Source organism: Tetrao urogallus (assembly GCF_951394365.1).
Source record: "Tetrao urogallus genome assembly, chromosome: 1".
NCBI classification, from domain to species: Eukaryota; Metazoa; Chordata; class Aves; order Galliformes; family Phasianidae; genus Tetrao; species Tetrao urogallus.
The window spans coordinates 116,287,834-116,315,745 of NC_136813.1; the positions used below are offsets into that span (position 1 = coordinate 116,287,834).

Here is a 27,912-nt window from a genome sequence, read left to right on the forward strand (position 1 = left end):
AATGTTCAAATGTGAGTATAGGTGATTATTATTTTGTGGAAGAGATTGGCAATGCCGATTAAAGATTGATTAGCATTTTAAAATACTAATATTAAGACATTTCTGAAAAACTTTCATCTAAGGCTAGTTCTTGACAGCTAGGGAAATAAAAGCTAGGAAATATTCTTTCTATGTAGAACGAATTTCCTAAAAAACGTAGAACTGAGAATGAACCGTGTGTTCTACTGGTCAATGAATTCCATCACAAAAGGCTTCCTGTGGTCTGTGGTTGGATCAACAGCAGAGTCAGTGTGGGAGCCTGATTTTTCTGTCCATGTATGGTATTAGTTAGGCTAATGGTGTCTGTCTTGATATTCACTTAAAAACAATGGCCAAAAATGCGACGAAGCAATGAACCATAACAATAGTATGAAGGCAATATGAGAGGTGTGACAAGAGATATTTAAATATTTCAATTTTTTAGAATATAGAGAAGTGAAGATGGAACCTGATTGTGGTGGGAAACTTAGAAGTATCATGTTACAAACAACTCTTTATTCTCATTTGGTACAGCAAAAAAAGTATAAGGCAAACTGCAATTAAGGATTGTGTAGCCTTGTGGGAAACGAATCAAGGTGTCTGGTAGATTCGTTATTCCTGAATTAATCAAAATTAGATGTCTTTCTAGCTAATATCCTTCATTCAAGTAAAAATTAAACTTAACAGTGAGTAGAAGGGTGAAAAGTAAAGTACTGAGGAGTAAAGGAAATCAGATTAGATGATCAGTGTTTCCTCTTCTGCCTTAACTTTCATGGTAACAAGCTCTTGGCTTTTTTTGTGAAACAATTTAGTCTTTTTACTTGTACTTTGCCTAAGCTGCAGATATGTGGAAGGTAGCCCAAGCAGAGCCTGCTGAAGAGAGTTCATGCAAGATCAAAGAACAAGATGGGGCGTAGGTCCAGTAGCTGTCCTCTAGCTGATAACAAGAACTGCCCCTAGCCATGCAGGTCAGATAAAAGGCCACAGTTATGCCTCTGTCACTCTCCTTGTCTAATACCATGCAGTCCAGTACACGTGTCAAGGGACTGAGTTATGACCAGAAGTTCTCAGGGAAAAGAAAAAGTACTGCCTTTGGCAAAAATACGGAGACCATAAAACTGTGTGATAATTAATACATCGGTAATCCCTCACATTTTTGGGATCTGAAAACAAGGTCTTATGGTATGAATGGAAGTTTGTCTGCTTTTCTGCGGTCATACCCCTATCTATATCTTAACCTGCATACCTTGTAACAGTTTGCCCCCTGTCCCTTGCTTATCATGGCAAACCGTGTGTAAAAGGGGTATAAAGTCAGGACGCTGGAGGACAATTTTCAGAGTTTCACTCAGCCAGCCTGAAACTCCTCCAGCCTGCAAGCACGCCCCATCCTTGGACCCCATCCCACGACGGATGTATTAATGAAACAGGTTGTATAACCTTTTCTGCCCTAATTTACCTTTCCCAAAATTTGTATAACTTCACTCAACCTAATTTACCCTTCTCTACCCTAACTTCCTGTCCCTAGAATACTGATTAGTCATAGGCTAACACACTATTTGCTTAGAATACATGTGATCATACATGCAAACAGATTGCTCGGAATATATTTGTTTTTGTGCACCTGATCTGTGTCAGCGAAGTGTGCCATAGTCATCAGATGTGACTGAGCAAAACAAACCAGGGAGCAAGATGGGACAGTAAAATTTGAATTGTTTTGGTGCACCTGGTGTGTGTCAGTGAAGTGCGCCATAGTCACTGTCTTCTCATAGGGTGAAATAAACTGGAGAATGGAGTGTGTCAAGGTGGTGTTTCGGGACCTCATGTGGCTCAGCTGGTTCATGGTGATGTGATCTTTGGTTTTGCATCACGTGAGTAAGCATATGTTAGCCAACAAGACGCCACAAACAAGCTGGTAGAGATTAAAAGGCCAAAATAATTTTCCAAAACCAGCATATTTTAAATATTCACCAACAAAATTCTACAGAATATTTGTATGTGGTTTTTCAGTACTTGTGTAAGTCAAGTTAGGACACGCAGGTATGGCTATAAATCTTCTATACATACTGTGAATATGTACAAATGCCTACTCTGTTATTTCTTTTCTTTTTCTTCAGTCTTCTACTTTTTTTTTTCCTTTCTCATTTTTCTGTGCTCTCCTACTCATGCAGTCCCTTCTGTCATAGATGACCTGATATATCTTAGCAGAAAAGTTGCTTTGACTTAGTTCCATTAAAAGAAAAGTTATTTAAAGGACCCAAATCCCAAATTCTGTGAACTCAGAAGAAGAAAACAACTGGAATTTGATTGAACTCTGGAAAAATTCCAGTATTGCTAGTAAGAGAGTATCTACACTCTTCTCGTTTTTTTGGTTTTTTTTTTTTTTCAGAGGCAATACAAATTCACTTCCAGTTCCCCAGCAGCAAAAGCATCCCCTGGCCAACTACTGCAGTTTTATTGTTCAGCATGATGTCATGTAGTATGGAAAATACCTCTGGCCATTCTGGATCAGCTATTCTGGTTCGGCCCTCTCTCAGCTCCCGGTGCACCTCTGACTTCCTTGCTGTCAGGACAACATGTGAAACTGACAAGTCCTTGACCTAGTGTAAATGCTACTCAGCAACGAGGATGTTGGTATGTGATCAACGTTGTTCTGATCCTAAATCCAAAACACAACATCATACCAGCTACCAGGAAGAAAATTAACTGCCCCAACTGAAACTAGGATACATAGGAGAGACCAGGATGACATAGATGTTTGGGCTAAAATCCGATGCTATAGTTTACAGATTATCAGATTATGCTGGCAAGGGCCACGACAGTGGCCTTCAGTTTTCTTCTTTTTTGTATTTTTCGTCCTTTGTTTTCTTTGCTAGCTTTTTAAACCATCTTCCAGACCCAAGATCCTGATGGCCACTTTCACAACTACATTAAACAGCTTTTCAGTACTTACGAGTTCTTTACCAAGATGAATGGACCTGCCACCAGTGAAATAGACCTACCCCTCATGTATTGCATCAGATATTTAACCTTCACTGCTTCTGCCGCTCTCTTTGTGCTCAGCTTGCTGTGATGGATGCCACCCTGTGGAGAGTGGCTTACAAGCAGGATGAACTTTGGAAAATGCAGGTAAGAGAACAGTTCAGTTACATAATTCCCTCTTTTGAATTGTGATGAATCTGATGGAAAGGACAGACCGCTTTCCAGTTTCGGAAGAGATAGAACTTGTGTCTCAAAGACATGTGGACAGTTCAGTTCATAAGAGTTGTGGATTTTCTTATGGAGGAAAAAACTGAACACTTACAAGCAGAGGTGAGACTAAGTGATAATTACAGCTATGTGATGTGGAATACCAATAACAAAAATCATAAAGTCATTAATGAATTTCAAGGTGATTAGAAAAATGTGACTTTTGTATTTGTTACGCTGGTCTCATGGAAGCCATGGATATTCTTTATTTCTTCTGCTTCTGCATCCTGTAATGCCTATTATACACATTACAGATATTATCCACATTTACTCCATATAATAACTTGTTAATCTCCCAGCTGACTCTCCAGTAGATAATATGGGTCTGTAAAACTTTATTGTATTGTTTGTCTTTTTTTCTAGTAATTACAGATAGCAGATGTCTAGGTGGATCCCACTGTTTTCCCTTCTGATTCTCATTCCTACTTGTTAAGGGTGCTCATATATTGCAGAAGATCCCCACCGATGTCTGTTGGAACAGAAAGTGAGATTTCTATTTTCACATAGGGTTGAGTAAAGTGAGATCAGGATATTATTTCTAGTGCTTTTTTTTCCATCTTGTCTTTTGCTTATTCACTAGTACAGGATTACCTTTCCTTCATATTTGCGAAGTTGAGGAGTGACATGATGACAAATCACACAAGATATATTAAACACAACAGTCTTTGCACCCCAAGTTACGAGGAAAAATAGGGATCCCCTGAGAATATATAAAGGGACTTCTTACAGAAGACAGTTGCCCTTTTACATTCCATCTGCTACCTCAAACCTCTCTCTGCACAACTCTAGCTACAACAGGACATCTTGAATACTGACCCCTTTGGCCAGTTGTAGGAATATTTCAACCAAACTCAAGAACAGGGAGATTTATGATGTCTTATCACTACTTACCTATCTTGGTATAGCAGTGTCCTGATTTCAGATGAAACAGTGCCAATGGCATTGGATGGATGTTTGGTTGTTCCTGAGCAATGGAGTGTGGAGAACAGCAGATGCCATGATGGTGCAGGGGATGGGACAGAGCCAGGACAGGTGCCTTACTAATGACACCACGGGGAAGGCCATAATGCTATGGGGAGTTGGCCAGAGAACAGTTGCTGCTCCAGGGTTGTGGGAGCACTAATCAGTGTGAAGGAGACCTTGCATTGCTGGTGCGATGTTGTATTTATTGCTGAATAATTGCCTTGTGGCTATATATATTCTATAATTGCTTTTCTGTTTCCGTTTTCCTCTTCTGCCTTAGTAAATACTTTTTTTATCTCAACCCATGAGTTCTATTTTATTACAGATTCTCTCTCTCATTCTATATAGGGGGGTAGGTGGGAGAGTGAGCAAATAACTGTGTGGTATTTAGCTGCCAGGTTAAGCTACAACAAGCAAGTAAATCATTATCCTTTATATGTGTAAACAACTTTATCATAGACTTGGTATGCAACAGTAAATGTACTATTGCCTGCATTCTCACCAAGCAGATAAATTCATTGCAGATCCCCATAGAAGGCTATTAAACCTCACTGTCACTAGTCTGAGTGTAAGACAAGGCTCCTATTTTGTTTCCTACTGCAGAAAAATTAAGTGCTGAAAAAGCACGTAGGATTAAGTTTCCACTGGACTAAAAAGAGACAGAATTTGAACTAGATCATTAATTTCTCCACTAATCTTGACCACTAAAAGGGACCACTGTGTATGAAAAACATAGCCTGCTGTTTCTCCAAATGGCCTGCAGAACTGTTAAAACATACTCATATGTGAATGCATGTACACGTGTTTGTGCCCTCTGTGGAAGGTGCTAGAAACCCTAGATTCCCCTCAACACTTTCTGCTCAGTAGCCTTTCTGAAGAGAGCAACTCTTGCTCAGTCTCATACGCTGTGGGTGTAACTGATAGTCAGCATACACAAAACCTTGGATTTCTGAGCATTACAAGATGCTAGAAATTCTTTTAAAAGTTATAGAATCTTGCTTTTTACAGGTGGACCACTTCTAGATTTGTTCATTTTTAAAAAATCTTCACGTTCTCATTGTACTGCTATGAATGTTTTGTTCTTATTCCTTTGGATTGTTTTTGGATTGACTTTTTATTTCTTGAAAAAATGTACTCTTACTCTTCCAACTGAAAATGTTAGCATATGTTGCTCTTATGTTGTAATAATCTGAACTGTGTTGGCTATTAGAGCACAACTATTCTGGTGCACCTCCTATTGTATAATGAGATTCATAAGTGAAAAAAGTGATTTATATCTTTTAATTGCTGGGGGAAACTCTTAAAACTATACAGGAATTAGTACTGCTGAAGTGCAACTCTAACCCTGACAGCTGGAAAAATACAGTGATTGATGACTAGCTCATGGTGAACCAAATCATTCACAGACCAGAACGGTGAGTCACTCCAGACATGAAGAATGTATCTTTTTATGCAGTGTCTTAATTGTGGTCTTGCTTAGCAAGGCTATTTCCATTTCCTTTCTTATGTCTTGATGAGGTGAACAAGTGTATTGGTTGAATTTTACTTTCACGCTGAGCTTCTTGTTTTGCTGCTTCTGCTCAGTGACAGACACTGGGATACATCCTAAGTCTTGAAGCTCTTCCCCTCCACAAAGAGATCTTTTCTTAGGCAGTCTATCTAAAAGGGGAGAGAGAATCTGACTCCTCTGGTCATTCTCATGCACTACTGACCAGGCAGTATGATTGATCCCGAGAACATAGTTATTCTTATTTTAGAGACTGAAGATACTGCTGCGACTGGTACCGTTCTCTGACAAGAATTTGTGAAGGAGTTTCATATCCTTTGATCCAGTTGTCTATTTGGAATTGACTACTGCAGATCTGCATTTTCCTCAGAAACAGTTTTCAATCAGTATTAGTGTGGACTGCTATGACTTGTCAGGGTGAGAAAAGGAGAAAACATTTTTCAATTGCAAAGGACTTCAGATTTATTTCTGTTACTCCCTTCCATATCTGCATATCTGGGTAGAGGGGAGGGACTGGAGGAGAGTTAGAAAAGAATGAAACCAGAATTGAGTGCAACTTGCACCTTCCTTCTCAAGAATGGGCTCTCCAATTGAAAATTCAGCAGGATGGATTTTATGAACCATTATTTTTTATTCTGTTTACACTCCCATAGATAGATGCTATGCATCTAAGTCTTGTTGTTCCTTGCCTCAGAACAATGGATTAATAAGTTTCCCTTCTGGATCATGGGACAGACCCAAGAACTGCATATGTTATAGCACAGAATTTCAACCCCTTTACTCTTAACCTCTGTGAAAAATTACCAGGTGATGTATCTCATTGTTTACCAATACTATGTATTAAGTGGAACTCCACTTTCTCACTATTCTGGCATACCGCAGATGGAAGCAATGTCCATTTCCAACTGAGTGATAATCTCTCACAATATGCTGATATTCTTCTGGAAAAATTCTGATTTCTTTGTGGCTTTTATGTCTTTACCACTTTGTTGAGTTCCCAGTCACAGATAAAGCCTGCTGATGATGTTTGGAGAATTGTCTGATATTTTTAGTTAGTGGAGAAGAGCTAGCAGGTGCTTGTGATCTGTCCAAACTATTATACCAGCTCCCCCTGCATTACTATAACCTTCCCTCCCCTGACCTACTCCTAGTGTATGCCAGCCATATTTAAACACCACCAGCTAGCAGAGCTAAAAGCTCTGCTTTTGAATCATGGCAAGATTCTCATTTTGCTGATGAAATGGGACACGTAATGTCTACTCTCTAGGTGCAATAAGTCTTCAAGGAGCATCTTGCCATTTCCTTTTCTTACAGTGACAATCCCTCTGAATCCTCTCAGAATTTGAGTCTGGTGAAATAAAGAATTAAAGCATCACACTTCAACTGGTTCAAGCTGATTCAAATGAACTTTCATGAGCTGGATGCTGTTTAGAATTTTTTTCTGGTGACCAACCAGGGTGATTCCAATACGCTGGAGATCTCTGCAAAAGAATAGAAGGTGTAGAAAATGTTTAAATGGTTTTATTATTCTGAACAGTCCCAATTCCTTTCCCTGTTACTCCATATTGATATATGTGGTTATCCATGTCTGCGAAACAGTTTAAAAGGTTTCTGCTTTTGCTTGGCAAATGTTTGGGTAGAGGAGGTGTGGGCAGAACTTCATAGATTATGATTTAAAAAAGAAATATTTTCCTGGCTCCTGTGCTCTATGTAACACTTCATAGAATCACAGAATCTTAGAATGGCTTGAGTTGAAAGAGACCGTAAAGATAATCTAGTCCCAACCCAGCTGATACGGGTAGGGTTGCTACCAACTAGATCAAGATGTCAACTGTCACATCTAGCCTGGTTTTGAATACCTCCTGGGATGGGGCATTCAACAATTTCTCTGAGCAACCTGTTTCAGTACCTCACCACTCTTGGAGTAAAAAATATATCGTCCTAGCATAGAATCATCATAGAATCACGGAATGGTTTGGGTTGGAGGGGACCTTTAAGATCATCTCATTCCAATATCTAACATAAATCTCCCTCTTTTAGCTTAAATCTCCCTCTTTTAGCTTAAAACCTATCGCTATCAGATCATGTAAAAAGTCATTCTGGATTTTTTTAATAAACTCCCTTTATGTACTGAAATGCTGCAGTAAGGCCTTCCTGATGCCTTCTCTTCTTCAGACCAAATAAACCCAACTCCCTCAGCCTTTCTTCATAGCAGAGGTGGTCCAACCTTCTAATCATCTTTGTGATCTCCTCTCACTCCAACAGCTCTGTGTGTTTCCTGTGCTGATAGCCCCAGATCTGGACAATGTACACCAGATTAGGTCTCATGAGGAGTAGAATTGGGATCACCCCCTCCCTCTCCCTGCTGGCCACCCCTCTTTTGATGCAGACCAGCACACAGTTGGCCTTACAGGCTGTAAGCACACACCTCTGGCTTTTCATCCACCAGAATAATAAAATCCTTCTCTGCAGGACTGCTTTCAATGAATTCTTCTCTAAGTCTGTACACGTATTTGGGATTGGCCTGAACAAAGAGCTGCACCTTGCATTTGGCTTTGTTGAACCTCGTTGGGTTCATGCGGGCATACATCTCATACTTATCTAGGTCTCTTTGGATTGCAACCCTTCCTTCTGCAGTATCAACTGCACTACTCAGCTTGGTGTCATCTGCAAACTTGCTCAGGGTCAATTTGATCTCACTGGCTATGTAAATAATAAAGATAAGAAGCATCAGTCCCAAGACAGATCCCTGAAGAACACTGCCCGCCACTGGCCTTCATGTTGACATCGAGCCACTGACCATGATTTCAGCTGCAGCCATCCAGTCAACTCCTTATCCACTGAATAGCCCACCCATTCAATCCATTTCTGTCCAATTTAGTTACATGGATGTTCTGCGGGACCTCATCAAAGGTCTTACAGAAATTCAGGTAGATGACATTGTTCAGTCTTCTCTTGTCAACTGACACAATCATTCCACCATAGAAGGCTATTAGATTGGTCAGGCATCATTTGTCCCTGGTGAAGCTATGCTGATTGTCTCAGATCACATCTTTGTCTTGCGTGTGCCTTAACAGTGCTTCCAGAAGAATCTGCTCCAGGATGTTCCCAGGCACAGAGGAGAATTTCACCAGCCTTAGTTCCCCAAGTCTTCCTTTCAGTCCTTCTTAAAGGTGGGATAATGGTTTGGTTTTTCCAGTCACCAGAGACTTCCGATAGTCTAGACTTCTCAAATGTGATGGCATGGCAACTACACCAGCCAGTTTCCTCAGTACACTGGGGTTGGGCCCCATATCTTACACACATTCAATTTCACTGAACCTGTTATTTGCTTACAGTATGAAGGATGTTGCTTCCTCAGTCTCCACTCAGAAATTCAGGGACTTTAGAAATGTGGAAAGCTTGACTGCTAATGAAGACTGAGGCACAGAAATAGTAGAGTGCCTCAGTCTTCTCCATGTCTGTTGTAGCTGGTTCTCTCTTCTCATTTCTCAGAGGGCCTTTCTTTTCTGATCAATCTACCTACCAAATTCCTTCTTGTTATTCTTTGCATCCCTTGCCAAGCTCAGTTCCGTATGTGCCTTGGCTATCCTGATCCAATGCCATTCTTACATATTCTGATGGCAACCCTGTTCTCTTTCCAAGCCACATATTTTGCTTCCACTGCCTGTGATTTTCCTGCCTTAAATCTCAATTTGACTAGCTGCTCCTTGCTTGGCCATACCAATTTCCTGCCTTCCCTGCTTCATTTCTTACACATGGAAACAGAGAGTTCTTGCACTCCCAAGAAAGGTTTCCTTAAAGAGTTGCTAGATTTGCTCAATTCCTTCGTCTCCAAGGACAGAGAACATTTTCTAGTTTTCTTTTCTAAAGTTCAGGATCCGTGTCTTTGCTCTTTGTTGAGTTCCTGTTCCTCAAGAGCACGAACATAAATAAAACATGGTCACTGAAGCCCAGACCACCTCCAGTCCACCTCTCCTTTAATGATCTTCTCTGCATTGATGAGCAGTCTGCAAACGCAAGGCCTCTTGTAGCTGAAGCAAGGTCTCGTCAACAGGCTCTCCTTGATCAGGTGTGCAGTAGATCCTGACCACCACATGTTCTTTATTGGTCCAGTCCTTGATGTTTAACCACAAGTTCTCAGCCTGATCATGGCTGTTTCTCAGAGGCAGCTTTCTGCAATCTGTCAATTTCTTTACATAGTGGGCAACATTCTCACCTCTCCTTCTCTGAAAATCTTGTAGTCCTCGATCATAAAATTCCAGTTGTACGATTCTACCCACTATATCTTCTTGAAAGACATGACATCATAGTTTCTCAATAGCACTATGATTTCCAGCCTCTCCTGCTTATTTCCCTTTCTGCATGCATGGTGTAGAGGCACTTCAGCCAGGCTGTTGGCTGCATTACCTTCTTAGAGGAGCCCTTCCTAATTTTGGGGGGATAATTCACATCTTTTTCACTGCTGCTTCCTAAAGTGTTGGTGATTCCCTGGATCTTCTCTGTTACTCAGAAGTGCATCCCTTTACCCCACTGAATCTAATTTAAAACTCTGCTACTAAGTCCAGCCATCTTGCTGCCCAGAACATTCTTGTCTGAACTAGTCAGCTGTGTCCCATCTGGTATCATTATATCCAGTTTCTCAAAGGTGTGTCCAAGATCACACAACCAATATCCCTGAGCATGATAGCAACCCTGCATCCAGTCATTCACTCAATCCATTTGCCTCCTTCTCCAACTGGGAGGACAGAGGATAACGCCACTTCTGCTCTCAATCCCTTCAACATTTTTCTGAGGAACATAAAATCACTGATTCTAATACAGGTGGTTGGTTGGACCAACTTTATGCAGTTGCCCTTTCCTGGGTCTTGATCATTACTTATGCAGTTTTCTTTTTTCAGCCCCAGAGTCCTGGAAGCACATCAGAGGCAAGAGGGTAGTGTCTCCTTCTGCTCTTAGCAGAGATGTCTGTCCAGTCTCACTTGTCCTGTGTGTCAGTGCAGTCCATCACCTCAGGTTTGGAAACTAGTCAGCTTTCCCCTCTCAGGAATTTAAGCATGACTGTCACTTGGTCAGTACACAATACCAGGCATCAATCTCTTCTCGGATTCCTGGTTACTACACTACAAGAGAGAGAGAGAACAGCACAGCATGGACTACTACACTGCCTGATGATTTCTTCGTGCAACCTGGCAACTTGCTCAAAAACATTCATCCAGGTGGACACATTTGCGCCTATGACACCCACTTCTGCCCTCAGGCTCTAGGGAGATGTCCAAAATCTGTAATTCCTTGAAAATGAAGGTCTGAGCAGCTCTTTCAGCCCTTTGGAGGTCTGTTTGGATATGTGGGTCTGCACAGGAAGGTTGTGGCCTCTCCACCTGGATTTCAGCTGATTGCCCCGGCAAGTTAATGGTAGTTATGCTGTGTTTAAATGTACTGCTTCTGTTCCTGATCTTGCCCATGACTCGTCAGCCACTCTCACAATGTCTGGTAGCTCTCTCCACTTCCCCAGAGTATCTTCAATCATAGGAACATCGCTGCACACCTTGATCCTCTGTTTCACTGCAGAACATGCCTATACTGGAGTTGATCACCTCAGCAAGCTGTATATACTTAGTATATAGCGTGGCTGGTTCTACACAACCCCCTTAAGTGATTCCTGTTTGTGCCAGGTGTCACAAACTTTCTAATTAACATTCTCTCTGTAACACTGACAATATGTTTTGTATTGTACATCAGTTAGTGCTTATGTATTAATGCTTACAGAAATAGAATATATATATATATATATATATATAATGGTATGGAGGGCAACCAGAAGTCCTAATAAAGATGTAAGACAGAGTAGCTACTTTGCTCTAGATTCTTTTTCCTGTTTTATGCATATATATTCTCCATATAGCTCTTACTTTGCATCTCTCACTTTCTGCATTGCATACTATGCTCTTTGTCTCTATACTTACTCCAGAGTCATGTGTGATACGACATCAAATGTATTCAGACCAGCCTGGTCAAAATTCTCCTTGTAACGACCCATCTTGATGGCATCCAACCACTCATGGGCATTGCTGAGTGAAGGAAAATCTGGAGGGGAGTTGCTCAGGAGAGGTTGAGATGGTCTGCAAAAGAGTCAGCTTCTAAAATTTTCAATTATCAGCATCAGGTGACCATGTTAAGGCCACTTACAAGAGAGAGAGAGAACAGCACAGCATGGACTAAACAATTACATTCGTTCTTCATGATCTGATTCACAAAGCCCCACCTTGATGTCTTTTTCTAGATTATGTCTTCCTTCTGCCTAAAAACTATCTACCCAACCTAAGCCGTTGATCCTTTCTTCCCATTTTATACTCCCTCAAGAACGATCTCCTCTTATCCCAGATCTTTCCACTTTCTGGGTCTAAACCTATCATCTGAATTAAGAGCTGCAGTTTCCAAGGCACAGAGATGAGACCTTGTACCTTTTTACCTTTGTGAACAGCTCTGCTTCTCGAGGATGTTGGCTTTTTTTGGATCACAAAGAACCCTATAAGATAGTGTGTAATTTGGGTTTCAACACACATCAGACAGAAGAAAGCAATAAAAAGTCAAAGAAAACACTGTTTATGAATGCCATGTTATGTTTTTCCTGGCATCTGAATGTGTCCAGAGCAATTCTATGCTGTTTTTTAGTAAATTGGGCATTACTTCATTTTCCTCCTCGCTCCAAGCTTTGCAGTACATTGCACTGAGCAGAGTCTATAACTGCAGCAAAATCCTCCATATCAGCAGGATGTAATTCTATTATCAGCCTATCAGCTTTCTAATCTTAGCTCCATTTACCTCCCTCTGGAGACCTCTCCCTTGCTAACCTCCTCCCTCTGGTTCTATCAGGTAGCAAAATAGAGATGGGAAAATATGAGATGTAAGCTGCAATTCTGATTAGTTTTAGCTACAGAATTCCTTCACTCCACAAGCTATGGTCTTTTCTTCCTTTAACACCTCTTGTTGTCACAGAGTTTTATGTGATCACATAGTACCTTGTATAGCTGCACCAGATCTGTCCCTACTCACATTCCCAAAGGTCTCTCAACTCGTCAAGATCTCTTTCTTGTCACATTCAGCACTCATGACTCCTAATTCATCCTCATCACTCACAAACTGAATCAGGATATACATCTCTTCCTACTGTCTACTCCATTTTTTATTTATTAATTGGTCTCAGTTTTGGAGGAGAGAACTGGAAAAACAGTATATAGACTGAGTTACTGCCTTCTTTTCCTTATGATGTCTACCCAGATACCAGCTGTATTATTTTGCATTAAAGCCTCATCTCACCTGCTGCTCCCAGTGCCAGTGGCTTTGAGAGCAGATGGCTTGCGGATCATTTTATCTAGCGCACTGACTATTTGTTCAAATTTTGGTCTCTGGACTCGTTCCTTCTGCCAGCAGTCAAGCATCAGCAGATGCAAAACAGTTGGGCAGTCTGGGGGTGGTGGTAGGCGATAGTCCTGGTCAATGGCATTAATTACCTGCCAAAAAAAGTAGAATAAAGTGTTATCACAGCTAGGAAAGCAAAAGGCAAGCTTCAGTCATTTGGCAGTGTATGACTTTCTTCTGCTTGAAGACGCAGAGCAGAAAGGCAGATGTACATTCCCACCACTTCCCCAACTTACATCCTGGTTGGACATGTCCCAGTAAGGTCTCTCACCATAGGACATCACCTCCCACATGACAATGCCATAGCTCCAGACATCACTGGAGGAAGTGAACTTGCGATACTGGACAGCTTCAGGGGCAGTCCAACGGATGGGGATTTTGCAACCCTAGAAAGTATCAGAGAGTAATCAGAATGTTAGTGAGATAAGGACTACTTGGGAAAATGACAACATTGACCAGGTCAGATGCCAGCAGAATGACACAACTCTGAAATGATGTGCCAGTTCAGTTAATGCTGTCTTGTACACATTGGTGGTTTAAATTCCAAATATGTTAAAAGTTTCCACCTCGTTCTACTGAAACATACAAGTTAAACAAAACAAAAAAACAAACAACATAGACTCATGTCCCCTTGCTGCTACAAATCCTTAACATAATGGAATTTAAGTTTTATAGCTCTTCTGTGCAGCATTTAAGAGGTAGCAGACAGTCAAATCCTCCTAAAAGTCTCAACAATTTCGAAATTGAAAGCCATGCAGAATAGAATAGAATAGTTGAACAGAATAGTTCAGCTGGAAGGGAGTTACAATGATGGAGTCCAACTACATTATCCAAATGCCTCTTAAAAAGAGAGACTCACAAGATATCAATCACTGTTCCAGTGACTAACTGGAAATTTCTCCTATGGTCTAGTCTGAACCTTCACAAACAGCTCTGAGCTATTGCCACGTGTCCTGTTAAAAGAAATGGGATAAAAGATGAGCAACTCTCTACTAATTGTACTCAGGAAATTGTAAAGAGCAACAAAATCCCTTTAAGCCTTCTTTTCTCCAAACTAGACAAATCAAGTACTCTCACCGACTCCTCAGAGGACATGCTTCCCAAAGTTTTAACCAGCTTTCTTGCAATCCTCTGGATGCACTCAAGTATCTTAACATCCTTTCTAAACTGTGTAACTCGGAACTGCATGCAGTATTCCAAGAGAATTTGGACCAATGCTGTATGTGATAGGATAATTACCTCTTTTGACTGGCCAGCTATGCTGTGTTTAAAGCATCCCAGAACACGTTTTGTCTTCTTAGCTGCCAGGGTACATTGATGGCTCATACTGAACATACCAGCCAGCTTCCCCACATCCCTTCTTGCAGCACTGCTCTCCAGCCAGTCTTCCTGTATGGCCTGACCTTGCCTAGAGAGATCATGCTGCTTCCTTTTTCTACTTGAATTCCAAGAAGAGTTCCTTATTCAGCCAAGCTGGTCTTCTGCCCTGCTTACTTGATTTACGACACAGTGGATTTGCCTGCTTCTGTGCTTTTAAAAGGGGTTCTTTAAAAAGTAATCAGTTCTTGTAGACCCCCAGGCCCTTAGAGGAAGATTCACAGGGAATTCTGCTAACTCCCTGAGTATTTAAGTTTGCTCTTCTAAAATCAAGAATGACAACTTTGCTGACCATTTTTCTTATTTCATTAAAATGTTAAATTAAAACATTTCATGACCACTTTGGCTAAGACAGTCAGCAACAGTCTCATCTTCCATGATGCCCTCTGTACTCATGAACAAGTATAGGAACATACCTTTCCTGGTTAGTAAACTAAGTATCTGTGACAAGAAGTTATCTTTGACATACTTCAGTAATTTCCCAGACTTACTTGTCACTACAGTATGATGTTCCCTGTTAATATCAGAGAAGTTAGAATCTCCCAAAAGTACAGGGACTACCAATTCAGAGATTTTCCTTAATTGTCTATTAAATAACTAATCAGCCATTCTGGCTGCGTGAACTATGATAGAAATCTATGACAGCGTCTGCTTTGTTGCACATACCCCTTAGCATCTATGCTAATTTATGAAGCCTGTCTTCTTTTTGTCCTATTCCCCATCAACCCACAAAGAACTTCACTTAGACTCAATTCCACATGGCAGAGGGAATCAGATACTCAAGTTATCATTCTTTCTTTGTTTGAAATAGACAGGCAAGGTACCTTGCAAGGTAGAGGCTTCACCCTCACCCGACTGGTCACACAGGTTTCAAGATGGGCTAAAAAGGGTGCACAGAGAACAAATTTATAGTGGGTAGCATTGCAGTAAATCACTCCACAGTGGTAACTCACCAGAGCTCCAGTGTAAGTGGGATTTGAAGCATCATCTTCAAGAAAGCGGGACAAACCAAAGTCTGAGACCTTGCATACAAGGTTACTATTGACTAAGATGTTACGGGCTGCGAGATCACGATGCACATAGCTCATGTCTGAAAGGTAGCGCATGCCTGCTGCAATCCCTCGTAGCATTCCCACCAGCTGTAACACACTGAACTGTCCCTCCTTCTGCTGCAAGTGAAGAGGCAAACACAGGCTTTTATGACCACAGGAAATTAAGCCTATAGGGAAGACTATCAAAGAGAAAGTTAATAAGGTAGATTTATGAAGTTAGAAAACGTCTTAATTTCAGCTGAACTCTAAGGCCTCATGAACAGCAAATAAGAAAGGAAACTGGGCCTAAAGGGCTGAATCTCAAATGAAGTCAGACTTTGATGATGTACTTCTGAAGATAAATCTCATATTGTGGTTGTATCCTTTTTTAGCATCCTATGTCTATGCTCCCATTAATTACTAAGATGTCTAAGTGAAGGGAAACATAAAATCCACTCTTAATGTTCTGAGATTTTTACAATGAGTTCTATTCAATTCTATACAATGGTTTCCCGTGCTTTTCAAAATGCACCTGCTGAAGTGGCTGGGTTGAATTATAATCTGCATCAATGAACAAAGAAGCATCTGTAGTACAGAAATATCTCTATTTTTATTTAATTATTGGAAAAAAACACTGGAGATTCTTGAGTCCAAAAATAGTAACAAATTTAATTATTGGAAGTTACTTGAAAACATTCAGTGGAATTAACTCTGAACAGCATTATTTAAAAGACAAATTTAGAGTATGTCCATAGTAAGTGAAAGGCCACGTATAAAGGGAATAATTTCATATTGTTGAGTTTGAGAGGTCTAAAACAACGCATAGATGATAGGTGAACTTTTGTAATATGGGCTTTAAAAACTGACAGCCTGATTTGCTGTTATTCCTATTGCACATACTCATATTGTGCACAGAGGGCTATCGAGGACTTGTGGAGACAAGGGGAAGAGGAAGGATAGGCAATTATCAGGTCTGAGAATGGCATGTAGAAGACTAAGAGGTAACAGTTGTGGGAGATTCCAGTTATGGTACCCTGAGGAAGGAATCCAGCGATCCATTCTCCATGAACTCTGTGACAATCATGACTGGTCGGCTTTTGGTGACCACACCCTCCAGGTGGATGACATTGGGATGCTCAAATTGCCCCATGATGCTGGCCTCACTCAGGAACTCTCGACGCTGTTCATCAGTATAACCTGACTTCAGGGTTTTAATAGCTACTGTGTATTCACGTTTCCCTGGGTGTTTTAGGCGCCCAAAGCACACCTCTCCAAATTCTCCTGTTAGGAAGGGATGAAACACACTTCAAGTAAGGAAACACAGAAAAGTGTTTAGTCAGGTGCATTCAAACATTCCTATATGGAAGATCTCTGAAACTGCTTGGAAACAACGTTACTTAAGACCATTTAGGTCAAGGTAAAGTTCTTGATGAAGGCTCTGAATTCAGTCAGGTTGGGGACTACTTGTTCAGAGTCATATGAGGAAGTCAAATGAATCTTCAAAGGGTGCTTTAAACTTGGTTTGGAGAGAGAGAGACTTGATGTGTCAGTATTTGGTCCACTTCAGGCCACTAGTGTGCTAAGTTATGGTAAGAAAGTTCAAATTCCAAAGCTTCTCATACTACCTGATCCAATGACTTCCTCAATTTTGATGAAGGACACATCAATCTCCTTGGCAAACTCCCGAATAGCTTCGTTGGGATCTTCATACGTGGAAGGATCAATGTAATACTTCACTCCAAGTCCTGCAGTGGAGGAGACAGTCCAAAACATCACCAGAATCCGCCCCTGAGGAAGATGGGTTCTACTGAGTCCTGAAGAGATACGTCTTTGTCATTTGCTGCTTAAGAACACTTACCTCGTGTACTGATATACTGCTGCAGGCGGTCTGTGTATGGTGTCTCTTGTCTCTTACTGCAGGACGTAAAGGAAAGGAAAGTCAAAACATGCAGAAGTCTGCCCCATATATTGCGGTAAGCTTCTCAGTGAAAGACTTGAGTCCTTGAATTTAGGTATATATGATACTGTTAAGATCCTGCAGATCTCTTGGTAACCTAGCTTGTTCTCTACTTGGTAGTTTTTACACTATTGTGTGCAACCCCACTTTAGACATGAGAAATGAGATGGAATCCAGCAGTCTACTGAAAAAGAAAATTGCATTTTAACTTTACTGTCTTGCAAGTTTTCTTTGTATTCTTGTTAATTTACATTTTAATTTTATTCAATTACAACAAATTATTATTTTCAATAACAATCTAGTCCATCTCCTGTGAAAAAACATTCAAAGACATTCTAAGAGCAATCTACTCAAATTACAAATCATTGATGTATATAAATTCCATTGTTTGCTTCTCATACTTCTCCTTTAACAGCACATACTTTGACTGCTCTTTCAGTATGGTACCGAAAAATAATCACAAAGAAAAAGATGGATGGGCATCTGTTCCATTATGTGCTCTCCATATGTGCAGCTTAAAACAGTCTTTTACTGTAATACTTATTGCAAATAAGAATCCAAATTCCAGTATGCATAGGTTATTCTCAGCATAGGTGCTTCTCAGATTTCAATATAATTTCAAATGTGTTTTATTCAAGCCATTTTTATCACATAATCTAGCTGTTTTTCAAGTATTACCCAGTTATGGTTTGATCTTAATATTTTCCATTTTTCCAGTAACCTTCTTTGCATCCCAGCAATGGTTATAGTTTTATTTCCCCCTGAAGATGTACATAGTGGTTTACTACCTTTTCTAAATCATATTAATTATACTAGATTGTAAATCAAATCTGTGTTTCCTATAGAATCACTGCTATATACAAGAAGCTTTATCAACTCATCGACTTTGTTGTTTTAACACAAGACCTATCTGATTCAATAACATCTGAAGTCAGAGCTTTGTGAAACATAATATTACTTTCCTTTACTATTGTTCTATCATTCTAACAGGAAATGTGGATTATTCATACTTATGAAGCTTATTTCTTAAAATTCTGCTAAGATTCCAAAACCACAGATATTTCCTTCTTCAAAGTCTGTTCTTTCTGTTGGGGGAAAAAATGGCTTCACTGGGGACTCATACCTACAAATTCTAACTCTGTTATTGGATGTGAAAGTCAGGTCAGCATTCAGATTTTTTATAGGTCATTTGACATATTAATATTTTGTGTACTGTGTATTAGCAGGACGAGATGTGTCAAAATTTGCAAAACTAACTTAAAATTATTGTATTTGTCTCCATGTATATTTGGCCTTTTAAAGATTTTCATGTGGTTTTCCTATATCATCAAATTCATTTTCCTTATCAAGGACAAATTAAAAATAGCCATGTTATTTCTTCACTTTCTCTGAGCCACTACTACATGATTCTTCATGTATAAATGTATCTATTTTCATGACATTTCTTTTTACATGTTTACATTTACCAAAAAAAAAAAAAAAAAAAAAATCTTTCCCCTACTCAGATTTGGTAATATTAATTTACTCTGGTTTTGGATTTTTTTTTTTTTAAATATACCCTTTATTGACTTGCACACATAACGTCAGATTTCCATCTGTAATAAGAAATTGTATTTTAAGAGTTCAAATCTACAAAAGGAGACAGCATTGTAAATATAACAATATTCCATTCTTTACTTCCCAGAAATAAAAATATTAAAAGTGAATACACACTGATGAAGAAAAGAAATTAAATAAATAAAAAAAAAAGAGAACAACAACAACAAAAAAGAGCTAAAACTAGGTGTTACTTCCTAAAAATAGATTTATATAGTTCTATAATTCAACAAAGAAAGTTAAAAAGGTCATTTTGTTCAGTGGCAGAGTGGAGAAAAGATCCATGAATTCATTACTGACAGTCTAGGGAATTAAGTTCAAACCCTTACATTGAAGGAGCAGGTGATGACTGTTTTTTTCTTAAGCCCTCCTCCACTGTTTACTTTTATACCTCTATAGAGCTCTTCCAGCGACCCTCACTTTTCTTCCTTTCTAAGATTCCTGCCCTGCTCTTTTACCATATCAGACTATCTCTACATTGAGTTAACATTTTTTCTTTTCCAAAATTGAAAGTGATACTTGCTTTTTTACCCTATGTTTTATGAATCTGTGTTCCGTGGAATGATCTGGGATGTATAGCTTTTATCCTTCAGCAAACTGGCTACAGCTAACTGTAGATCAGGCAGCTGCTCTGGGGATTGTGTTATGTAGCAGGGGTAAGAAAGTTTCACTGTCTAGGGTGCAGGCACTGGGACATAAGCAAGTCAAAGAATTCACCTCTTGAAGATGATGGCAAGAATGGCAATGGCAGCAATTACCAAGAAAGCTAGACCACCAAGTGCTGAGCCCACAATAAGTGGCAGTCGGTCCTGTGCCATCTCCGAGTGCTCTCCTAGAAAAGAATACACACACATGCAAATGTACAGAACAAGTACAATTAGAGTTTCCCATCTGTTCATCTAGATTTCAGCCATAATTCTATTCCTATCAGCCTTCTACCTCCCAGGCTAAACCTGATCATTTAGCAAATGCTTGCCTCAGTTATCCTTTTACCCCTTCAGCCTTGCTGCTCCAGTGCTTTCCTTCCTATTTTTGAAAGCCAGTACTCCCTCCCAGTTCATTCTTCCTTTTCCTAGTTCACCAACATCTGACTAGCCATTTAAGCATTGGCTGGCTCTAAACCAGGGCTTTGATCCCATTTCATACTATTATTTTAGCTTGTAGACACATGTACCTTTGATCAAGAGTAAAGGGCATCACAATGCAGTACATTACCCTCTGCACGAGTGGATGGTAATACTGCTAGAAGGTAAGGTTCTGTGTATGTGTCCTTTGTCCCACTTGTCTTAAGACTTTCACAGAGCATTCAGAAATAAGATGCCCTGTCACAAGTGAAGACCAAACAACTGCATATTGTGCTATGCTCCTAAGGAGAGTTCTATTGACACACACTGCTCCTGCTGAAAGGTATATGAAATCAAGGAGTAGGAATGGATAATAGGAAGGTAGTCAAAGCTAAGGGAGTGCAAACAACATGCTCTGACAACATGAATTTCCTCAGAGTGAAAACAATCTGCATATGCAAATTGCAATATACAAGTTGAGTAGCAGTGTCTTATAGCATTCTCCAGAGGATAAGCTAATTAAAAGAGTGACACACAAATAAAAGATGGGCATGTGCAGATGTGAATACAAAATGGTAGCACCTACCTCCCGTTAAAGTCTGGAAATACATCTTTCCACTGTATGGGCCATAACCTACTGCTGTTCTAGCTCGTACTTGGAAGACATAGATCTTGCCTGGACTCAGATTTAATATAGTGGCCATGTTAGTTTCACTAGTCAAAGTAAATGAATTATCCTCATCTTCTGCCTGTGAATGTCAGTGACCAAAACAAAAAAAAAAAAAAAAAAAAAAAAGAAAAAAAAAGTGAGACTTCTGTCAATATGGCTGGCTCTTCATATCAAGGAATGATAGTTTCCATGTGGATGTAATATTTTTTGAATTTGTTACAGAGCCCCCCAGCATCAATGTCACTTCTCATGGCTACTTTTCATTCCCTTATGCCTGGGTTCCCCATAAAGCTCTCAGTGACCCTTGTGAATCTTTTCCAACTCAGGATATTCTATTAGACTCATGTGATTCTCATTGGAGAATTCTGAGTGAAAATATATCCAAGAAGCTAACAGGCAGGTTGTTACAAACAGCAGGCCCCTTTGCTGCTAGAAGAAACAGTAGCCCTACAGATTCTGCACATATTTAAGTAAGAGATCAAATATAGAGAATGGCAACTTGTCTGAACAATGGACCTATGGACCTCTTCCCCTCAAGATTAGGAGTTGTGAAAGAAGTGAATGGAGAATGATTTTGTATGTGTCACCTTGTCATTTCAGCACATAAACATGTAACTGGGATCTGCCAGCTAGTAAATAAAAGAGAGCATTCTTTTTGCCAGAATTTCTTAGAGGTGTCCATTGAGGCATAAATGGAGACACAGGACAGTTGCAGTGAGTCCATTTCTAATATGGACTCTTGGAAACTTGAGCTTCTTCCACTGTTTCCTGTATCAGATAATGCTAAATTTATTCAGTTATTTCACTCACAGTTTTTTACCTTAGCTACAAGCGTCTTTTCCCTTTTTAACATCATTTCTAGATGGTTTCAAGCTGGGAAATGCAGATGGACAGATGTTAGATGAAGCATAACTCTGATGCTTACTACAGTTTAATCTTCCTTCATAATTGGATCATTTTTCTCAGCCTCATCCAACCTGATCCAAGGGTGAATCTTCCAGACAGAAGACTTCCCCATTCTCTTCTGCATAATAGCTATACAGCAATCTGCACTGCATCACTCTCTTCTCACCTTGTCAAAGTACCGTAGCTGGTAATCCAGGATAACCCCATTGGGCTGGTCTGGTTGAGGCCAAGACAGTGTGATGCTACTGGTAGCACGACTCACCTGATGCATCATAGGGATTGAGGAGGGCACTGGAATAAAAGAGAAGAGTGACTGCAAAGTGAAAAGATTAACCAAGTCCTATAGTTGAATATTTGTTATGAAAAATTAAAAGGTTAGGTCACTCCCTTCCTTAATTTCCCTTTTTACTATGTAAAACAACCAGAAACCATGTACAATTCTACTCTACTGGGAGTAGAGATATAGTCACTGAAAATTGGGACAGACATTTAACTGATCACGCACAGGAGTACTGAAAATATATATACTGTAGCTAAAATTATTTTGGGCTTCAAACTTTAAATTTTTACACACAAAATGAAAGTACACTGACAGAGTGTACTTCCTTGTTCTAGGGTCATGCTTGGACATACAATATGATAAGAGCAAAAGGAGAGCACACTATTCTCTAAAGCTTCTCCCCTACAGTATAATTCTTTGTCTGGGGAAAACCAAAACAAAACACCAACAATGAGCTCCCAAAATAACAGAGTTCTCTCACTTACACATCTCTGTTGCAAACTAGAAGATTGACACTGGAGGACACAAATGAATTAAGGGACAGACTTTGAAGTATTCCTCCATTCAGTGGTCCCAGATCAGTTGCAGATGATAGAGAATGAAAGCATCTCATTTTCATAGCCTCATCTGCAGCCTACTGTTCAGAGTAGCTCCTAAATCTCAGACCAGCCCTTAATAAAGCTGTAATCCAGATAGCAAAACAACTGTTGTGTTTAAGACTCCCAGTATCCCTGTGGTCCAGTTTGAATGGACTTCTGACCAGCATTCTGAGTTCAGATTTTTATATTCAAGTTTCTCTCTTATATAAGGTCAACACATTAAACACAGCCAGAGAACTTTCCCACATTTCAAGTAAGAGTTTTCTAGATTTCTCCTTTGAAACACCTCATATAAATGAAAAGGTGATGTGAAACGTGAATGGATCGGTGTAAAATAAGTTCGTATTTGCTGTCAGAAGCTTACTGACAAAGGTCTTTTCCCAGTGTTAGTAAATTAGGGAATACAAAGTTCAAAGTTTGCTATTGTAAGAAAACACCTATGCTACCTTGCCTCTTGTGCCACCAAAGTGCTAAGAGCATGTTTTCCTTTGTATGCATTCTGATCTTCAACAATTTGTGTAACAGAACATTGCTTTCAAAGCTTCTTTCATGTATACAGTGAAGCACTTTGTAGCTCCACTAACTATTCATTGAATGCAAACAGCATATTGTGAGATATGAGGCCTGCATGTTTTAAGAAAGTTTGAAAAGACTGTTTTTTATTAAAATATTTATAAAATAGCAAAGGTATGGAAAATTCTTGCACAAGTGTCACACGTAACACCTAATGAAAGATGTTAAGTAGTCTAACCGCTAGGTAAATACAGCACTTAGATTTCTTTTTGAAAGAGCAAACATCTTCAAGAAAATTTTTCTTATTTTTTCTGACTGATTCATCCATTTGCCTTTACAAACTCAGATCATACTTGGAATTTAAGCCTTTTCCTCCTTTCCACCTGAAAATCTTTTATCGGATCCTTTGAAATTTCGTGGTATTATCCATAACTATCGTTTTCACCCAACCTCCTACACAAGCCTTCAGCCTCTCCAGCTTTTATTTCTGCATTTCTGTGCTTCTTTGATATTGCCAGGTCCCTCTGGTCTTAACCCAGCTGATGCAGAAGGCTGCTACATATCTTTCCACAGGTACAAAGCAATCTGGTCACATCACCTTTGTCCTGTGTTAGCTATCCTAATATCTGGATTCAGCTAAAAAACTCTAGTTGCTTTTAAAACTCTGCAGGGACTTGCTCCAAAATTTGCGTCTTTCTCTCTGCTTTCTCTCTTTCTCTACTGACTAGGAATGCAACAAGTTTCAGAATGAGTAAGTTCTGAATAATACAACTCAATAATACAACTCAGTATTATTTCATGCCACAGTGGAAACTGTAGGAAAAAGAAGTAATGGATAGGCAGTTTACAGCTGTGCACAGAGAGTTTTTTCAGTGTCCCTAAAATGAAAGCCTGACTTCTGCCCTGAGGCAGAGAAGAAATATTGTTAAAATAATTACTAAAATTTTAATTAGATTTTTTTTTTTTTTTCCAATAATATGATGATTGGTTTTTAAGTTCTGTGTTCACTCTGTGCCTGGCTCTCTCCTGTCTGAAGAAGAATAATCACGTTAAAATTAAATAGTAGCCTTTCTTCATGCAATTCATGCAATCTGGAATGGCCTCCTAACATCCTCCTACATATCCCGATACTTCTTTAGCTATTCATCCTTATCACTTCAGCAATTCCCTTTTCTCTTGTCTCTCCTCTGGGACAGTTCTTCCTCCTGGTGCCTTGCCTCAGAGTCACATAATGCCTCATTTTATATCACATTATTACTATCCAAAAATATTACAAATGTTTTTTGCTATAAAAGATTAATTCTTATTTAAAAAGTTAAGTCTAATATTAAAGAAAGTTTCTCTATGCTAGTCCTTCTTATTCTAACTCTAAAAACACAGTCACTGAAGGCTAGGAATATCATAATCATGCTATCATATATAAAATGTGATTGTGTAAATAGAGGATCCTACCATACTTTGAATTAGGTTATCAGACTGTAAGGGATAAGCAAACCCTTAGATGAACAGTGTTCTGGAGACAAAGATGAAGAGCAAATAGATAGCACGGAAAAAAAAACGAAAAAGAAAAAAAAGTAGAACTGTGCCAGGACAGAATACCACCTATGACATCTTTAATAAAGAGACAGACTGTGGGAAGGAGTTTTTTTTTTTGCATCAGCAAATGAAGGAAGTCAGAAAACTCTAATGCATGAATAAGCAGAATATTCAGAAGCTATCAGTACTAAAGGGTATTTCTTTTGTCACTTTTAATTCAATGGAAACAAAATTTCTGATATGTCTATTCACTCAGACAGCTCATCTTTTCCCAATTTAGATTTTTATGCTCTTCATGTCTTCCTGTCCCCTCCTTGTTTCTTTAAGAACAGAACAACCTGAAATATCCACCTTTGCCATGTAATAATAATTGCTAAAATAATAATAATAACAATAGTAAGCTAAACTAATGTGAAAAACTGCATTGAAGGGAGGGGGACATGCATAATACAGGCTGTATAATGGAGGAAGCAGGGTTTTGTCACAGCAGAGCTATCACCTTGAATCCAGGATGGCTCATTTCAAGCTCACTCCTAGCAAAGTCACCAAAGAGCAAGAGAAAAAATGGGAACACAAAATCAACCAGCTCAAAATACACTGTTTCAGGAATCCCACCTTCTCTCATTGAAGACTGCATTACTGCATGAGAGACCACTTTGGAGAGAGACATCCAAGAAACCCAACATGCCCAGACATGCTAAGAGACACCAATGAGAATAGGAGTGGTGAGAAAAGTCAAAAGCAAAAAAGCAGACTGGTTTTAGGCAGAAGGAGAAAGCAGCTGTTCATGTAAATTACATTGAATGAGGAAGGCTGAGGAGCAGCAGGAAGAAAGAGAATTCTTTAGGATATTAATAGAATACCTGCCTATATTCGGTAGAAGTCAAAGGATTTGCCTGAAATTACCAAATGAATTATCCAGCCAGGCCTTTCACTGTTAACAAAAACTGACCACCCACTTGCAGCCAGACTCCTAAGAGGACCAGGTATCCCTGTATACGGTCTGCTACTCGATGTCTTTGAGAAAGTAGTTCAAAACCTCTGGCATTTGCTAAAAGTAGGAAGTTGCTTGGGTTGTATATGTGTTCCCTTCCTTCTGAAGGCACAGAAGAAGCAGAAATCAAAAGATGTGATTTAACCAACTTCATATCTCACATCACTTTTATCTTTTTGAGCTTTACTGATTTTTTTCCCCCACTGCTTTCTGCAACTACAGTATGAAATCCAATTGTGTAAACATTTACACATCTCTAAATGTTTACAGACATTTTATGTTGCTCAGTTTAAATTGTTCCCCCTAACTCTCCTCCTTATCATACTATTCCTCTCCGTACCTTCTCAACCAAGCTGTGTACAGTTCCTCTCCATACCTGCTTATACATGCTTATAAAGAACAATACACACCCAATCTCTAATTGCTAACATTTAGCAGAACTGTATACATGCTCTCTCCAGCTGCTTCTGTAATTAAGTCCTTGTGCAGGATGTTCACAGAAATACAAAATTCACTGTTCTTTCTTCCAGATACACAACTTCTTTATACATCAATTTGACTTCCCCTTCAACACTTTTACCTCTTTTTTTACTTTTTTCTCTGACTGCCCACATAAATCATTTGTATTTTAGTGATTATCATGAAGTATAATTAGTTCCTAGTCATCTCTCTCTTGTTCAGACCCTAGCTACAAGGATCACAACAGCTTTGTGAAAAATGTAAGATATTTTAAAAGTTCTATCATGGTAAAAGGCAAAAAAAATCTGTTCTTTACTGACAAGAGAATAACATTCCAAAATCATTTATCAAAACAAGGATAAAAAGGTAAGAGCAAAGTACCAGTAAAAACAAGATGTGTAAATAATGGAGCGCAACTCAAATAAAATAGCAACGGTGACTCTGCTTCTGGATGTTTTGCCAAAATTCAGTTTAATGCTTCCCCAAGAACAGTAAAAACTGTGATTTTCATATTGTTTATATGTAGGTGATTAGTAAATGTAATTGAGTACGTTCTTTCTGTTATGGCCTGTTCTACTGTTATACAGTTCCTATCAGTATTCTTTACCTTTACATAATGTCTTTCTCAATTTTCTACCTTCTTACTTTATTAAGTAACAAGGCAAAAGGCGAACAGATTTGACAAAACACTCAACAATATTTGTTAAAGTGCATCAAGGTAGGAACTGAAATCGGGGGATTGGAAGTTGATGCACTGGAACAATAGAGGGTGGAAAAACACTAACTTTGAAATTAAAATTGAAGAGGTGAAAAATTCTAGATACATATATGAATGAATGTACATCAATGAAGTATAAGAAGATAAGGGATCGAACACTTCTCCTAAGAGGACAGGCTGAGAGCTGTGGCTGTACAGCCTGGAGAACAGACGGCTCTGAGTTGACCTGATATCAGCTTTTCAATATTTAAAGAGGATCTACAGGAAAGAAGGGGACAGGCTCTTTATCAGGGTCTCTGGTGACAGAACAAGGCGAAATGGTCTCAAACTCAAAAAGGATAGAATTAGGTTGGATGAAAGGAAAAAATCTTTTACAGTGAGTGTGGTGAGGCACTGGAACACGCTGCCTAGAGATGTGGCAGATGCCCCATCCCTGGAGACATTCAATGTGAGGCTGGATCAAGCCCTGGGCAACTTGTTTTAGCTGTGCCTGTCCCTGTTCATTGCAGGGGAGTTAAACTAGTTGATGTCTAAACATCCATTCTAACACTAATGATTCTATGACAAAATGGAATTTTATTTTAGAATGGATTCTAAGATAAAAATAGGAAATAGACAAAGCGAACAAAAAAAAAAAAAAAAAAAAAAGAAATGCTTTCTTTGAGCTGCTGTGGGAAGCTGATGCTGACAAAATTCTTATCAAACCCTAGCAGGAAACAAAGAAAAATGCTTTGTCTGACCCATGGAGCAACATTTCCCATTGCTATATACTCTAGGGCAGTTTGTCCTCAACATCTACTCACCATGTACAAGAACATCAACTGATAAACTCTTTTTTGTTTGTTTGTTTGTTGTTGTTGTTTGGGTTTTTTTTGAAAAGGGGAAGAAAAAAAGCCATTCAAGAGAAATCAGGAAATAGAAAGACGAGGTGAAATCAAGCAATTGACAGAGAAAGATAAAAAAGGGGAAAAAAAAAAAAAAAAAAAAAAAGCTTCTGGTCCATTGAAGCAAATCAAATGAGAGACAGACATAGAAATTTTGTGACTCCGATGCAGG

General features: G+C 39.2%; 1 protein-coding gene across 1 annotated transcript in view; it reads right to left on the reverse strand.

Annotated features, from left to right (window-relative positions):
• Positions 1–7,106: 7,106 nt before the first annotated feature.
• LOC306950945 (ephrin type-B receptor 5) overlaps positions 7,107–27,912 on the reverse strand; it is a gene marked incomplete at both ends in the record, with an annotated part of 50,877 nt that continues 30,071 nt past the window's right edge. Inside the window, 11 exons of the mRNA XM_079541339.1 lie at positions 7,107–7,215; positions 11,701–11,856; positions 13,055–13,248; positions 13,393–13,542; positions 15,487–15,702; positions 16,598–16,845; positions 17,190–17,309; positions 17,423–17,478; positions 19,835–19,949; positions 20,768–20,930; positions 21,924–22,048. Coding sequence (XP_079397465.1) covers positions 7,107–7,215; positions 11,701–11,856; positions 13,055–13,248; positions 13,393–13,542; positions 15,487–15,702; positions 16,598–16,845; positions 17,190–17,309; positions 17,423–17,478; positions 19,835–19,949; positions 20,768–20,930; positions 21,924–22,048 — 1,652 coding nt within the window. The remainder of the gene's footprint in view (positions 7,216–11,700; positions 11,857–13,054; positions 13,249–13,392; positions 13,543–15,486; positions 15,703–16,597; positions 16,846–17,189; positions 17,310–17,422; positions 17,479–19,834; positions 19,950–20,767; positions 20,931–21,923; positions 22,049–27,912) is intronic.